Source organism: Zophobas morio, unplaced genomic scaffold (assembly GCF_036711695.1).
Source record: "Zophobas morio isolate AGI-343-1 ecotype UQ-CSIRO unplaced genomic scaffold, CSIRO_AGI_Zmor_V1 ptg000014l, whole genome shotgun sequence".
NCBI classification, from domain to species: domain Eukaryota; kingdom Metazoa; phylum Arthropoda; class Insecta; order Coleoptera; family Tenebrionidae; genus Zophobas; species Zophobas morio.
In genome coordinates, this window is record NW_026972119.1 from 19,612,431 (window position 1) to 19,629,068 (window position 16,638).

The 16,638-nt window shown below is 32.7% G+C and overlaps 3 protein-coding genes across 3 annotated transcripts; all 3 read left to right on the plus strand.

Moving 5' to 3' along the window:
• The first annotated feature begins 4,915 nt into the window (after nt 1–4,915).
• LOC135128843 (odorant receptor Or1-like) lies at nt 4,916–6,274 on the plus strand. The gene is made up of 4 exons (XM_064055922.1): nt 4,916–5,694; nt 5,747–5,951; nt 6,004–6,159; nt 6,212–6,274. The coding sequence occupies exons 1-4, from the start codon at nt 4,916–4,918 to the stop codon at nt 6,272–6,274; spliced, it is 1,203 nt and encodes a 400-aa protein (XP_063911992.1).
• A 4,750-nt stretch (nt 6,275–11,024) lies between these two features.
• Nucleotides 11,025–12,305, plus strand: LOC135128844 (odorant receptor Or1-like). The gene is made up of 3 exons (XM_064055923.1): nt 11,025–11,803; nt 11,857–12,061; nt 12,114–12,305. Exons 1-3 carry the CDS (start codon nt 11,025–11,027, stop codon nt 12,303–12,305), a joined length of 1,176 nt encoding a protein of 391 aa, XP_063911993.1.
• Nucleotides 12,306–12,540: 235 nt separating this feature from the next.
• Nucleotides 12,541–16,581, plus strand: LOC135128845 (odorant receptor Or1-like). The gene is made up of 7 exons (XM_064055924.1): nt 12,541–12,621; nt 15,132–15,182; nt 15,234–15,937; nt 15,990–16,089; nt 16,144–16,248; nt 16,299–16,454; nt 16,525–16,581. Exons 1-7 carry the CDS (start codon nt 12,541–12,543, stop codon nt 16,579–16,581), a joined length of 1,254 nt encoding a protein of 417 aa, XP_063911994.1.
• Nucleotides 16,582–16,638: the final 57 nt, after the last annotated feature.

Here is a 16,638-nt window from a genome sequence, read left to right on the forward strand (position 1 = left end):
TTATATAATTCTCGGTAGGTAAATAAAACTTATTTAATTATGAAAAAAAAAAAAAAAATATATGTAGGTGTTATTTGTGGTGGTTTCTCTAATGGTGCAATTGACCCACTCCTTTCGGGAATGATGTACCACATCACCGCACAAATAAAAATTTTGAAAAATAATTTGCAATTTTTGGGTGAAGATCTAGACGAAACACTTGCACAACATTCGACGATATCGGACTTTTTGAAAGCTAAAATACTCTATTACAAAATTCAAAGATGCGTTCAACATCACATGGCCATATTAGAGTAAGTTTTTGGTATTTTTTTCTAACATCGTACTAAAATGAGTCTTATTAGATTTGTAGAGAATTTTGAAAAATTGTACTCTTCTGTCGTATTTAGTCAATTTGCTGCAAGTGTGTTTGTTATTTGTATTTGCTGCTTGTGTCTCAGTATGGTATGAATACAAATTCATTAATATTTTATTTGTACTTCTTATATTGTTTACTTTGTAGGTTGAACCACTAACTGTTGTCTTTTTCGCTATGATTGTTTTTTTGATTACAATGCTTTCAGAAATTTTTCTTTACTGTTATTATGGTACTACACTGTTTGAGGAAGTATGTTGTTTAATTACTTAATAGTTAATTAAATTTTTAATTGATAATTTATTTAAGAACAACTCTTTAATGGGGGCTGTATACATGGGTAATTGGTACGACTACGACAACAAGTCAAAAACATCTCTGTTAATACTTATGGAACGTTCGAAAAGGCCACTTATTATCACAGCTGGGAAACTTCTGGATTTGTCGTTAGAAACATTTACAACGGTAACAGATAATAACAACGATATAATCTTTTTAATAGTAATAAAACTTTTGTAGATTTTAAGAAGAGCCTACTCTTTGCTCGCAGTTTTAAAAAACTACTAGTCCACCTATACAAACATGTACTATTAAATCTGGGTAAATTAATATGAAATAAACCATTTGTGTTGAAAAAATATTTCATGTTTTAAGTATTATCCAATAATAAAAACAGTGTAACTAATTACAACTTGAGGTTTAATATAAGCTGCTAACAGACATAGGAATGAAAATTGTATAACAGATTACTAAAATTTGCATTAAGAAAATTATATTTTCTTGGAGACAGTTCTCATCGATATACTTTTCCAATTCAATTATAATTTTGTAATGCACTTATTGTTAAAAATAAAAAGCATTGATGACTTTGTTGATTATCCTTCCTTGAGTATGGCAACTCTCAGTTTTCTAGTCCACGGATTCCTCTTGTATTAACTCTCGAAGCAAATAGAGGGATGTTATAATTAGGCTTCGGATCTTAGGTTTTTTGCTTTTTATATCTACTTCAGGCATTGCAGCGAAATGTATATATTTATCCGAATTTAAAACATCCTGTTTATTTAACGCCCATTTATTACTACCTAAAATGCCTAATTTACCGTTAGAGACCTAAAGTGTTAATTAAACGACCTAATTGTAAATTTTAAAAGGCGGTGAATCTCTGAAAAAGCATTTTATTTTAGAAGTTTATTGTTAGTAATACTGAGTGCCTTTGCGTGTTAGTGAGTGTGCTGGGGCCGGTTTTGATTTTTGTGCATACAGTAAAAAATCCGCAAAATGCATAAGGTAAAATCATCCATGAAAGATAAAATCACACTAATTTTCAATTTCCTTCTTCAACCAAAGACAATGAGTTATTCTGCAAAGTGTGTGGAAAAGTTGTAAGTAAACATTTAAAATAATGAAGCTTGAATTATGTTCACATTTTGTTTCCTAGTTTAAGTGCGAAAAAAAATCACACTTTGAACAACACTGCAGTGGCGATGCACATAAAAAGAACAAGAATAAATCCAGTAAACAGACTTTATCAAACATTAGTTGTGACAATGATTTTAGGCAATTTTGCACCGATTTATGTAGGGCATTTATCGCAGCAAATATTCCATGGAATAAAGTTAGTAGTCCTGAGTTTAAAAATTTTATGCATAAATATACAGGAAGGCATTTACCCTCAGAAAGCACTCTGAGAAAAAATTATTTACCTAAACAAAAAAAATTACGAAATGGTGAGCACTAAAATTTTTATTTAGCAACCTTTTAACATAAATTTTATAATTTACAAGTAATTAAACAATTTAGAAATTCTATTGTGATGTGCAGCGCACGTTTTCAAAACTTAAAAGTGTTTTAAACGATCAAAGGTGTAAATGTGCAATCGAAAATTTAAAGAAATATATAGTTTGCTTTTTTAACTCATTTTAAATACCTGAATTAATATTTTAGTTTTTTTTAAATGCGACTTGCTTTAGTTTGATCACCATTTTTTTGCGATAAGTTAGAATTAGTGGACGTAATTATAGATCGTTTGTTTATTTAATAATTTTTTTGTTTGTTACACTTTGTTTAATGTTTTTTTTAAATATATATTTTTTTGATGTATGCTTTTTCATTAAGCAAATATTTTTTCCAGGATTTTAACCTAAACTAAGATCTTTATAACCTAATTCGTCAACTTTGGTACCTAAAAATGTCTCCTTTTATTCATTTTTTAACGACCTAAAATCGGAAGCTTAGTTATAATATAACTTTGACTCCTTTGCCTCTCTATGTGGCTGTCTGTAGTACCGTACCTCTCAAACGGATAAACAGATTTCAATATATTTTTTGAAAGCTGGCTTAATCGGGAGGGGAAAATTTGAATTTAGGCTCACTTCAGGTGAGTTCGGCCAAGGTCGACTCACGTCGAACACGAAACGATGAGCATGTTTCGAGAGTCTTCCTACTATTTTCCCTATAGTAAACAGCTAAATAAAACACATTTTGATTTAATGTATTTTATTCAAGACATATTGAATATTTAGCATTTTTAAATAAATGTATCTAATAAATGTCTTTTTTTAAATTGTTGACTAAAATATTATGTCGTATATACCTAATTATACGTGGAATGCCTTCTTCTAACATCATTGGATGTAATCGGAGCGTATTGGAAGCTTCAGAAATATTTTATCAAGTTTTGAAGCCACAAATCTCATTTCTTTTTTAAATCAATCACCAAAAAGGAGACAGGGTGGGTGGGCGGGGCTATTTATGTTCTTCTGTCGAGTGGGGGTGGAAACTATTAATAGAAACGAAAATGACTTCTGGACATCGAAATCTACAAAAAAATGTTTTCAACTATTTTTCGCAAATAGTTGAAAAATGGTCGAAAATGTCAAAAGTGCCAAAATCAGTTTCACCTTTTCAAGTATTAACCCCGCCCACCCACCCTCTATCTTCTTAGAAAGTATGTCATTTGCCAAAATCAGTCTTATCTTAGTAAGTACCAGCCCCGCTCACCCACCCTCTTCTCATTTTAACGACTAATTTTATTACTGTTCAGTATAAGATCATTCATTTCATTCAGATCGGATAAAAGACAGGGTGGGTGGGCGGGGCAAATTATGTTCTTCTGTGGAATGGGAGTGTAAACTAATAATATAGCAACCGAAAATGACTTGTGGACATCGAAATCTATAAGAAAATGTTTTCAACTATTTTTCGAAAAGAGTTGAAAAATGGTCGAAAATGTCAAAAGTGCCAAAATCAGTCTTATCTTATCAAATACTAGCCCCGCCTACCCACCCTCTATTTTCTTGGAAGGTATTTCATTTGCCAAAATCAGTCTAATCTTAGCAACTACTAATTTTCGAAAATAGTTGAAAAATGGTCCAAAATGTCAAAAGTGCCAAAATCAGTCTTACCTTAGCAAATATTATCGCTCTGATTGATCTATTTCAATAAATTTGTGTGGGCTTTGACAAAATGAAGCTTTCTGGCAATGCAGAATTTTGCGAAAATTGATACCATCATTTTGGCATAAAATTTTTTTAGTCAAGTTTCGAAGGTGATCATCACAGATTCTGCACTAAAAGATGTCCCAGGTCATTTTTCCAGGTGTATTTGAATCCTTGAAGACAGCATGAATTAAATTGGGATACATAACTTTTAATTGTTGTCCACATAAACCTAACCAATTTTTTTTCATTGGAAATATATTTCGTGAAAAAAAAATTAGACATTCATTCAGAATTCTGACAATGGTTGTATGGTTCGTTTGTCCTAATTGTTTTAAGGTTGTTAAATACGATTAATCAGGCCCATCTTCACGTTAACAACCGATTCAAAACTATGCAATATAACGCCAACAAAAATCGGTACGTTTGTGTAACGGATATTTTGTAAACAAATCGATTTTGACCGATGATAGCTATTACCTTTGTTTTAGAATCACGTAACTTACTCATTTTTCGATGTCTACTTTTACAATTAATCTTACGACTTGTGTTAATGAACCTCGTCGGTATATATATTATTGTTTTTCTTCAAGAAATCTGCTCAAAATATTCTTGAAACTGAAACACAAATCCAAATCGGTGCAGTAGTTTGAATATAGACACGATGCATTTAGCCATATAGGAGTATCAAATAAATTTAACTGTATTTAAGTACTTGTCGCACAGAAATAATTATTAAAAAAATAAAAGTTATCGAAAACGTTCCTAAATGAGTTTAAATTAAAGCTAACCCCAGGCCCTAATTAACCAATTGACTAATAAATAACTAATGCAACTAATTGAAGTCTTCAATTATAATTGATTACGTAAAATTTTAAGTTTGCTTCATACTATGTTATTTCAGTCATAATTAGTGCTTTCGTAAAACAGAATAAATTTTATACCCGGAAATAATTACAGCAGTTAAATTATTCGTTGTAGCTGAAAACATAAAAATAATGAATTCTTTCACAAAAGGTTATTAATCGTGTACATGTATTTGTATTTGCTAAGTAAAGCAACAACTACCAACATTAAATTTCAACAAATATAAAGAAAGTTGTTGATGTTGTATATATTGATTATGACAATAACAACTGAAATGAACGTAAAAGACATTATTAGTTTCAATGTCAAGTGTTTACACATATTTGGCTATTTTTCTCCTGAATTAAATAATTTCGGAGCAAAAATCTGCTACAAAGTCTACGTTGCGATATTTTTCACATTCACTTACATCCTCTGTCTTCTAAGCCAAATAGCAAACATGATCGAAGTTTACGGCGACATTGAAAAAATGACAGAAACGTCGTTTCTACTTCTAACTAATTCCAACCAAGCACTCAAAATATACGTCTTTCTATTCAATGGCTCAAGAGTGTGGACTTTCATCGAAAACCTCAACAAAAACGAATTCAAACCGCAAAACTCAGTACAGCGCAACTCCCTTTCGGAAGAAATAAAAATATCCAAAGCCACTTCAAAAATATTTCTCTTCATGTGTTTCGTAACTTGTTGTTTGTGGGGGATTTTCCCGTTTTTGGATAGACAACCTGGAGAAAAAATCAGGCTGCCGTTGAGTGGATGGTATCCTTTCGGGACAGACACGTCACCTTCGTTTGAATTAGTGTATGCTTATCAAATTTTCGCCACTTGGATTAACGGGATGGGGAATATAACCATGGATACGTTCATCTCGGGGGCTATAATGGCCATTTCGGTCCAGCTGAAAATTCTTAACAATTCTTTTGAAGTGATGACGGTGCAGAATTACCAAAGTCGCAACTTACGTTGTGAAAGCACGCTGAAAAATTTGAGACGAGCTTTGGTCAAAAATATAGTCCACTACAAAAGCATTCTACAGTAAGTAGTTTAGAATCTGTGTTAAAAATTAAACTAATTTACAATTTTACAGACTTTCAGCTGAGATGACTTCACTTTTCACAATTTGCATGACAAGCCAGTTCGCAGTCAGTGTGATAATAATCTGCATGACGATGTTTCAGATGAGCTTGGTGTCTGTGGCGAGTTTACAGTTCCTTTCAATGCTACTTTATCAAGCTTGTATCCTTTTAGAAATATTTTTGTGGTGCTATTACGGAAATGAAGTTATAATTGAAGTGAGAGTAATCATTTTTTTGACATTTGTATTTTTGAAAATTTTATTTCTAGAGCGAAAAATTGACCCAGTCGGCATACGTTTGCGAGTGGATTGAATGTACGAAGGAATTTAAAAAAGATCTTTTGTTTTTTATGACACGAACGCAGTTTCCGTTGAAGCTTTACGCAGGAGGTTATTTTACTCTGTCGCTTGGTACTTATATGGCTGTAGGTGTGTTATTACTGCAATTTACAGGTGCCACTAATCGCTGACTTGCAGATACTGAAATCATCGTGGTCTTATTTTGCTGTTTTAAATAGTATGCACACAGAAGAAGTTTGATTCTACTGAAAAAAAAAGTGTTTTGCACCAATATTGCAAACAAAACTATAAAAAGTTATACTCAATAAATAATGAAAGAAGAAAATTTTAAAAGCTGCTTACTGTAGCTCACAAATATAATTTTAAGATACGTTTATATTTTAGATTGTACACCGTGATTCAAGTCACAGCCTAAGTAGTAATGTAGCTTTCCCTTATTATTTTTTTTAGCCGCACAATTCACAAAATTCTTCAATCTTTTGTGATATTGCTATACTATTTGACTTTGGATGTGTATAACGATTAGGAACACCATGCGATCATACTGTTTTCACATTTCCAAAGTTTTGACTGGAAAAATTTTCCATTTTACTGTATATGATATGTCCTGTCTGGTTTTGTTGTTTAGATACAATAAACTTCCAACAGCTTCTCTGGATGGATGATAAATTTCCACGATTTTATTTTTTTATTAGCTTATATCTTGTCTCACCATGGGCGTAGGCATGGGTTTGGCGTTTGCATATTAAGAAAATTTTCTGAAGTCCTTCTTATTGTCAAAATATAACTTTTCCACCAAGTTTTTGAATAATGCTTTTATTTTTTTGTGCACAATTTAAAGTTCACGACCATTGTCACAACATATAGTTACGAAAGAAACCCACAAGCCGCCCCGGTACGACGCCTATGGGTTGTAATATGTAGAGAAAAGCCGGGAAACGGTGATGGAGAACTTCGAGAAGGACCACGCGGCTATTTAAATGAGAACCACCATCGTGAGCTGAATTCAGTTAACAAGTCAAGTCCAATAAGTGTAGAATAAAACCCAGTGAATATTACACTAGAATTATTTTGTACATAATCGCTCTGTAATTAGTGTGGTAAATCCTAGTTGCTAAGAAATAAATTGCTGAGTTTTACCCACGCCGATTTTATTCACTCGTACAACGTAACACTGGTGTCAGAAGTGTGATTTGAAATTAATAATTGATTTTACGACGAATTGCAGATTGGACAAGAATTCTGAAGATTGATGCCTGTTGAGACTAGTGCTCAAGCCGAGAAAATGGAGGGACAATTAATAAAGCAGATGATGGCTATGTTCGCAGAAATGAAAAAAGAAATGGGCGCAGGAATGGAAAAAATGGATGGAAAAATGGAAAAAATGGCCGAAAAGATGGACGCAAGAAATGAAGAAATGGGAAGGTCTATGTACTGTTTTGACGAGGATCAACGATGTTTACAGGATTCGACAAGGGCCGAAGACGAAAATGAAGATTGTTTACTTAGGCCGCCTCATGAAATAGGACAGTGACACCATTGATGTTTCTGATCGGGACGGTTAAGCTAAACCCATACGTCGGCCCGATATGACGTCTATGGGTTTTCTAGTATGATTGTTGGTGAGTGCTCCAGAACAAGGCTAGAAGCGATGACGGCGTCTTTGGAGAAGGATCGCTTGCTGTTTAAATGGGAATCACCGTCGGGAGCGGTCAGTAGAATCCACACAATTGGAGAAGCAGAGTCTAGTCAAATCCATTCCAGTCAGAATAATTATTCTATACATAATCGCTGTATAGTTAGCCGTGTAAATTTGAGAAATAAATTCTTGAGTTTTACTCAAGCCGATTTTTAATACACGTCTATCGTAACAATAATGGGTATCATCATCCACTACTGCTAAAATGTATCACTTTCCATTCCAGGATTTATCTATACGACTGTATGTTCAATTTCTAGCGGTCTTCTAGCGGCATGAAAAAGAATAATTTTAGAAAAGTGTTAATTACTTTTTTTTCAATATTAAGGACAGAATCTACTTCCCAATTTGCATTTCTGTGAGATAATCTTGTTTATCGTTTCCTTTGAGGTTTGAGACCTGTGTCATCATTAAATCTCAGCATACGATGGTATGATAACATTCTAGATATCTAGTTGTTCTTTCATTAAACACATTTTTTTATATTTATGAAAGTAAAGCTTAAAATTACATTCCATTTCCACCTCAAAAACGGATAAAAAAATGTAAAATGCTAGTCTTAAAAGTGATTGAAACAGTGAACAAAAGATTAATTGTAATTAAATTAAATTTAAAATCGACATGCAAAATAATACACTACTGATTTAGTATTAATACGTTTCTAGTGAATTTTTTTGTTGATTTCTTTTGATTTATGTATGAGCGACCACGTCTCGTCTGCAGTTACTCTCTCTATCTGTATTTATACAAAAGTAAAGGATAAAGTTGCATGTAATAAATAAAGCACTATAATTTTCGAAATGATTTACCATTCCGTCTACGAAGTCTTATGAATAATGAATCGAGTAAATAGCAACTACTTATTAAGTATGAAGATTTCTTTGTCAAGTAGAATTAATAATTAATGAATTTTACTAGTGCAGTTTCGATAATTTAACTTTTTTTCTGTGTGTTATTATTGAAGTAAAATTTTAGATAATTTAGAAAATATTCTCTTTAACAGGTTATTAGCAGTTCTTAACTTAAAAATGGAAAATAATTATTTGCAAAATTATATACTTGTTCCGATAGGAAAACACTGTAGGTAAGATTTAGGCGCGCATGCTCTAAAGTTAATGAATTTTTGATTGGTTGTTTGTTTCCTACCAGAAAGTTATACAAGTACATAAATAATGGTAGAAAACGGTTTCCATTAATGAAGTATTGGTCCAGAGTGAAGGAAAATAGGTGTTTTGATATTTAGTGAAGTGTGCTGCTTCTGACATATTATATTCTAACTTGTTGAGGATATTTAATTATAAATTGTTACATATTAATCCGAAAGTAGTAAGTGGCAATGTATAGATTTAATTTTTACACTTAGAATCTGACTAAAGTTTTCACTATTTTTAACCACTTCTTTGGTATATATCTTATTATGCTTGTTTTATCTTTTCTTGAGAAAAACCAGGAGTCCTTTAATCTTAAATGTGACTTTATTATAATTCAAGTAGGTTAACTTTTTGGAAATTTTTTAATCTATTAACTTCTTTTTCATAAAAATAAGTACTATCCCGCAGTAGTTTTTATTTCTTTAATTGTCCAAAATGTTACTTTGTTTTTTTTTTTTCAAGAAAATCATATATTTTTGATATCTTTCAAACATTTCAAAAAAATTGCCTAAATATTAATAAGATTTTAACAAGTGTTAAAAGTGACAAAACTGATTAAGTATTAACCCATAATAATCAAATGGTACCCTTTATATTTTGAAATGTTACTAAAATTCCGTAAGATCATTTTCTAATAATATTTTCCATTACGAATTTTTTTTCTTATGGTGGAGCATTAGTAATATATTTGAAACATGCAGGAATGAAAGAGAGAGACGGAAATCTGTTTAATTAGTATATTGCTTATTATAATTAACAATATGTTATTTTTTGAAACTGTCGACTAAAGTATTATGTTGTCTGTTGGAGAAAACATATCTATTTTTGTAGAAACATCGTTTAACATCAGGTGATGTAATCGAGCCAATTTAAAAAAAAAACTTGCACTTCTTCCTAAAATTTGCTCATTAAAAACAAATCAAACCACAAATATTTTCTTGTTAAAGTTTTAAAATATCAGTCGATTCTATTAATGGCCCTTTAACTTTTTTTTTTCATTTATAGAAAAAAAAAGAAGAAAATGTTCGGCATAAAAATTTCACAAATACACGTGTCTCAGGTCATTTTCCCGGTATACATATTTGAATCCTTTAAGGTAACGTGAATTAGAGTGGCATAAATGGATGTGTTAGAATTATATTTCGTGAAAAAAATCATCGAACGTTTATTGACAATGCGGACCATGGTTAAATTATTGTTTTTTCTGCGATGATTGTTTATTATGAGGAGATTAATGCATGATTTATGTACGAAAATTGTTTATTAATAAGGGCCATTAATGCATGATTTTAGGCAAATAGATATACACCTCCTTACGTGAAATGTCATATTTCTGAATGTCCAAAATTTCCTAATACAGAATTAATTGCAGCAGTTACATTATATCTTATACCTGAAAAGTATAAAAATAATGCATTCTTTCGCAAAAAGTGATTACATTGTGTATTTGTATGTTTTTGTACAGGGTTTCTATAAATGATTATGGGGTCGCAGTAGGTCATGTAAACGTGCCGCCTCACAGATTTGAAATGTACTAAATGCCCAAGGACGTATGACAAAGACCACACGAATCTGTATAACTGGTTGCCTAAATGCCTCATATAATTTTAAAAAAGACAACGAGTTCATTACAATAAAAAGAAACTACTTCCTTGCGGTTAAACATCACAGTAAATGTTGAAAATGTTCACAATTTTGTTGAAGGCACATGTTCACTCTCTTTTTAATTTCAAAAATGTTCTGAAATCCAGTCGTCCATGCCCATTGTTCAATTTTATGTTGCAACAGGAACTCCTGACTCAAGTCGTCTCAAATCATCAAACTTCCTAAGATACTGAAGATCTTCTACGAGATTTACTTTTATTGACACAAATCTGTAAGCGGTTACAGAATACACTTACTCTTCGTTTACGAAGTCCCATTGCGATAACAAGACAATGAAAGTGTCTTGTTCAATACAATTTGGATCTTTCAAATTCATAGGCAACTACGCCCTTAGAATTATTTACAAAAGCCCTATATTTACTAAATAAACGAACTAGTGCCTAAATTTCAATAAACAAACAAAAGTAGGGTATGTCTGAACATATTTGTAGATAACCCATTTAAATCTTGATTTTTTTTCAGATATAAGTTGACCATGGCAGCAACAACTGAAGTAAATGTAAAAGACATTATTAGCTTCAATGTCAAGTGTTTACACATATTTGGCTACTTTTCTCCACAATTAAATAATTTCGAAGCAAAAATCAGCTACAAAATCTACGCTGTGATATTTTTCACATTAACTTACATCCTCTGCCTTCTAAGCCAAATAGCAAACATGATCGAAGTTTACGGCGACATTGAAAATATGACAGAAACGTCGTTTCTACTTCTAACCAATTCCAACCAAGCACTCAAAATATACGTCTTTCTATTCAACGGCTCAAGAGTGTGGACTTTCATTGAAAACCTCAACAAAAAAGAATTCAAACCGCAAAACTTAGTCCAGCGCGACTCACTTTCGGAAGAAATAAAAATATCCAAAACCACTTCAAAAATATTTCTCTTCATGTGTTTCGTAACTTGTTGTTTGTGGGGGATTTTCCCGTTTTTGGACAGACAACCTGGAGAAAAAATCAGGCTGCCGTTAAGTGGATGGTATCCTTTCGGGACAGACACGTCACCTTCGTTTGAATTAGTGTATGCTTATCAAATTTTCGCCACTTGGATTAACGGGATGGGGAATATAACCATGGATACGTTCATCTCGGGGGCTATAATGGCCATTTCGGTCCAGCTGAAAATTCTTAACAATTCTTTTGAAGTGATGACGGTGCAGAATTACCAAAATCGCAACTTACGTTGTGAAAGCACGCTGAAAAACTTGAGACGGGCTTTGGTCAAAAATATAGTCCACTACAGAAGCATTCTACAGTAAGTAGTTTAGAATCTGTGTTAAAAATTAAACTAATTTACAATTTTTACAGACTTTCAGCTGAAATGACTTCACTTTTCACAATTTGCATGACAAGCCAGTTCGCAGTCAGTGTCATAATAATCTGCATGACGATGTTTCAGATGAGCTTGGTGTCTGTGGCGAGCTTACAGTTCCTTTCAATGCTACTTTATCAAGCTTGTATACTTTTAGAAATATTTTTGTGGTGCTATTACGGAAATGAAGTTATAATTGAAGTGAGAGTAGTCACTTTTTTGACGTTTGTATTTTTGAAAATTTTGTTTCTAGAGCGAAAAATTGACCCAGTCGGCATACGTTTGCGAGTGGATTGAATGTACGAAGGAATTTAAAAAAGATCTCTTGTTTTTTATGACACGAACTCAGTTTCCGTTGAAGCTTTACGCAGGAGGTTATTTTACTCTGTCACTTGGGACTTATATGGCTGTAGGTGTTATTACTGCAATTTACAGGTGCCACTAATCGCTGACTTGCAGATACTGAAATCATCGTGGTCTTATTTTGCTGTTTTAAATAGTATGCACTCAGAAGAAGTTTGATTCTATTGAAAACAAAGGGTAATTGACACCAATATTGCAAACAAATACTACAAAATATTGTACTTAATAAACAATGAAAAAGTAAATTGGTGAAATTACTTGAAAGTAACGCACAGGTTTTTATATTTATTTTTACACAGATAGAGTATACACCGCAGATGCTAGTTCGAACGACGAATCTCTCTCTTCTCCCTTGTTCAACAGCAACTGAGAGTGAGACGAGTGTAGTCAGCGCACGAGTAGTAAATTTATTGTGATATTTAATAATATACTCGTAGTAGTCTAAAATTGTGCCTATTTAGTGAAAATTAACAAGTTTTGTGCATTTTTCCTAAGCATAATTTAATAATTAAAAGTTTCAAAAATATTTCGTTTCTTTTTATTTTTCGACTCACTGTTTATTTTTGAAATGGGGTGAAATTTCAATTGAAAATTCTACGAAACCGTTTCAAGATGGGATGGATTGTCAATGTTTTTAAAAATTTGGTTACTAACAGTTAGAACTAAAATTTCATTTAAAATTTACAAAAGTTAAATTTTATTCAGGTAAGCATTCTAGTGCTTGCCAAGATAAGACTGATTTTGCCAAATGATATACCCTCTACCTTTCATTTTTTTAGAGAGTAGGTCAATTGTCAATGTCAGTCTTATCGTAGCAGCTACTAGCACCGCCCACCTACCCTCTCTTTTCTTAGAGGATTTGTCATCTGCTAAACTCGATCTTATTTTAGCAGGTACTAACCCCGCCCACCCACCCTCTCTTTTCTTAGAGGGTATCTCATTTGCCAAAATTAACCTTACTTTATCAAATAGTAGCCCCGCCCTCCCACCCTTTTTTTCTTAGAGAAAATGTCATCTGCCAAAATCAGTTTTATCTTAGCAACTTCTAACCCCGCCCACCCGTCCTATATTTTCTTAGATGGATCCAAAATTAGTCTTATCCTAGCAGGTACTAGCCCTCTAAGAAAATAAAGGGCGGGTGGGTGGGGATAGTACTTGCCAAAGTAAGACTGATTTTGGCAAATTACCTACTCTCTAAGAAAAGAGAGGGTGGGTGGGCGGGGCTAGTACTTGACAAGATAAGACTGATTTTGCCAAATGATAGACCTTCCACCTTTCTTTTTTTGGAGAATAGGTCATTTGCCAATATCAGTCTTATCTTAGCAGATACTAACCCCTCCCACCCACCCTCTCTTTTCTAAAGGGTTTGTCTTTTGCCAAAATAAATCTTATTTTAGCAAATACTAAGCCCGCCCGCCCACCCTCTCTTTTCTTAGTGGGTATCTCATTTGCCAATATCAGTTTTATCTCAGCAAGTGCAAACATTGCAAGCTCACTTATATGCATGCATAAGGCAGGAATTTTGAACATCTTCTCAAGTGTTGAGTTGGTTTTGTTTTTGTTGATAATTTATAAATGTCTTATTATTATTATTTTTTAGTTTATTTATTAATGAAAAAGAACAGCTTGTTTTATTAATAATAATCCACAACGATTAATGAATTATTTTTTTGACTCCCGTACATCACGTACTAAAGAGTAAATCCGCCATTTTCCAGACACCCGGTATAATATCTAAAATTTCACAACTACTAAATTAATACCTAATAAAAGCAGAGAATAGATAGACGAAACGGGAGAACTACTTTTTGATTTTCTAAGATTTACGAAATGTCAAGAAAACATGAAGTCCAGAGAAATTTAAAACAAAAATACACAAATGAATATGTGCCAGCACAGTTAGCAACAATAAAAAGGAAACAGTGTTACTCGGTAGGATAAATATATGATACTTTCACTTAACGTGTGCATAGTCACCTCAAAATTTTGCATGGTAAATGCTATTTAAATTTTTTAAAATAACATAATCCGTTTTAAGTGTTTACGGTAGATTTCCAGATTTGGGTAAAAAATCAAAATTGTATATAGAGCATGTTACAAATTAATTTTAAAATTGCGAAAACGAATGCCCACAAACTACAATGTATTAGTATATTTTATTAAATTTAAATAATATTTACTAAAAGGTGGAGATGACGTCAGTTCTACGTTGTTGGAGATGATCAGACAAATTTTGGTTAGCTTTTTATCGTGTACACGAAATTCTAAAGAATGTACATACAAAATTTGACAACAATCGGTCAGGTAGTTTAGTTATCTGTCTAATAAAAACGGACACAGATGCGGACAGACGGTAGACGGAAACGGGAGATCCAGTTTTCGTACTCTAGGTTTCCTTTCGTTTTATTTATAATCGACCACGTCTAAAACAGTTGGATCTAATAAATTATTTGCTTCAGCAAATTACAAAAGAACTATAATTTTCAAAAGTATTCACGATTCCTTCTTGGAAGTCCCATGAATAATGAAAGGAATAAATGCAACCGGTCATCAATATGAAGATGTCTTTGTCAAATAAAATTAATAATTAATAAGCTTTGGCAGGTGCATTTAATAAGCATTTTGTTGTCTGTTATTACTTAAAGTTTTAGGCAATTTAGAGATTATTGAAGGTTATTACAAGTCTTAATTATTGTAACATTATTATGCAGAAAAATGAAATAGATTTTTATGACACAAATAGAGCACTACATTCTCTAGCGCATGCTTTAAAGCTCTGGAAGCTTCGGTTGGTTGCTTGTATTTTGCTATAAATGCATGTAGGTATATAAAGATATAAAATTGCTACAAGTGTTAGAGTGTCAGTGAAAAGTGAGTGTGACTTCTTCTGTTTTGGTGTGAATTGTAGGTAATTCTAATAGCTTGTAAAATTTGCTTCAGCATGAGTTTCACAGTGCAAGTATAAACGCAAAAAATTTTATTCTCCGCAAAACATCACCTACAATTTCAGAGCTTCGACCTAAGATCAACTTTCAAACTCGACAAGAAGCTCCTTCGTTTTGCAGGATTTTATCCAAAAAACCAACACTTGTACTTTTTCAGAGCAGCCATAAACTTATTTTTCTCCATTTCGCAATTAATCTCAATGACTGTACAAATCATAATCGACCGAAACGACATAATGAAATTGTCAGAATCGCTTCAATATTTCACAACCCTCGTCACTTTCATTTGGAAGCTAACATTTTTCGCAATCAATAAAAAAACTCTGCTACAAATCGAGGAAATTTTAACTTCGCCGATTTTCTACGGGTACCCGGAGCACCATTTAACCCTGCTCAAGCAAAAAATACGAGCTGGTCAAACCGCTGGAACGACTTTTCGAATTTTGTCAGTGGCGGCTGTTGGGTTCTGGGGTTTGCCTTGTTTTTTTGATACCGAAAAGTCGAAAAGTTTGCCGGTTCCTGGCTGGTTTCCGTACGACGTGAATAAATATTACTATCCGACTTTTGTGTTCCAAATTTTGGGGATTGCGAATACGGCGTACACTGATTCATCGATTGATATTTTGTCGTGGATTTTGATCAGTATAGCTTCTGGGCAGTTCGAGGTGTTGAAAGAAAATCTGAGGTCTATCAATTACGAAAATGACGATAGTGAGACTGTGGAACTAGCTTTCAAAAAATGTGTCAAACATCACAAGAAAATCATAAAGTAGGTGGAAGCTTGAAAAGTTTTAAAAAATACAATAAATGTGCCTTTTTAGGTTTGTGTACAAAATTGAGAGTATGTTTTTGAAAGGGGTGTTTTTGCAGTTCTTCGCGAGTGTTTTCATTATTTGTTTCACCGGGTTTTTAATGATGATTGTAATTTTTCACAATTTAACTACTACTATATTATTTTTTAATGTTAAATTTTAGCTTCCTGTTGTCAGTATGCAGTTTTTTTTAACTTTCACATATTTTGTGTGTATGATGTGTGAAGTCGCGGTATATTGTTGGCTTGGCCACGAAGTTATGACCACAGTTAAGTCACACACTTTTCTATTAATGGTACTATTTCACTTTCATTTTAGAGTAGCACTATTGGGGAATCTTTATACATGTCGAATTGGTACGAATCGAATTTGACATTCCGAAAAAATGTCGTCATTTTTATGGAAAAAACTAAAACTCCGGTTACGATGACTGCTGGTGGATTTGTCCCTTTATCTTTGGCAACACTAACGTCTGTAATTGTTACTAATATTATTAATTAAATAATTCGTGATTTTTGTTGAAACGTAACTTTATGTATTTCAGATTTTGAGGTCGTCGTATTCCTATTTTGCTGTACTACAGCGTCTGTATGACCCATAGGCGAGGACGAAGCAGTGTCATAATTTCTCTTATAAACTTACAGAAATAATATTAGGA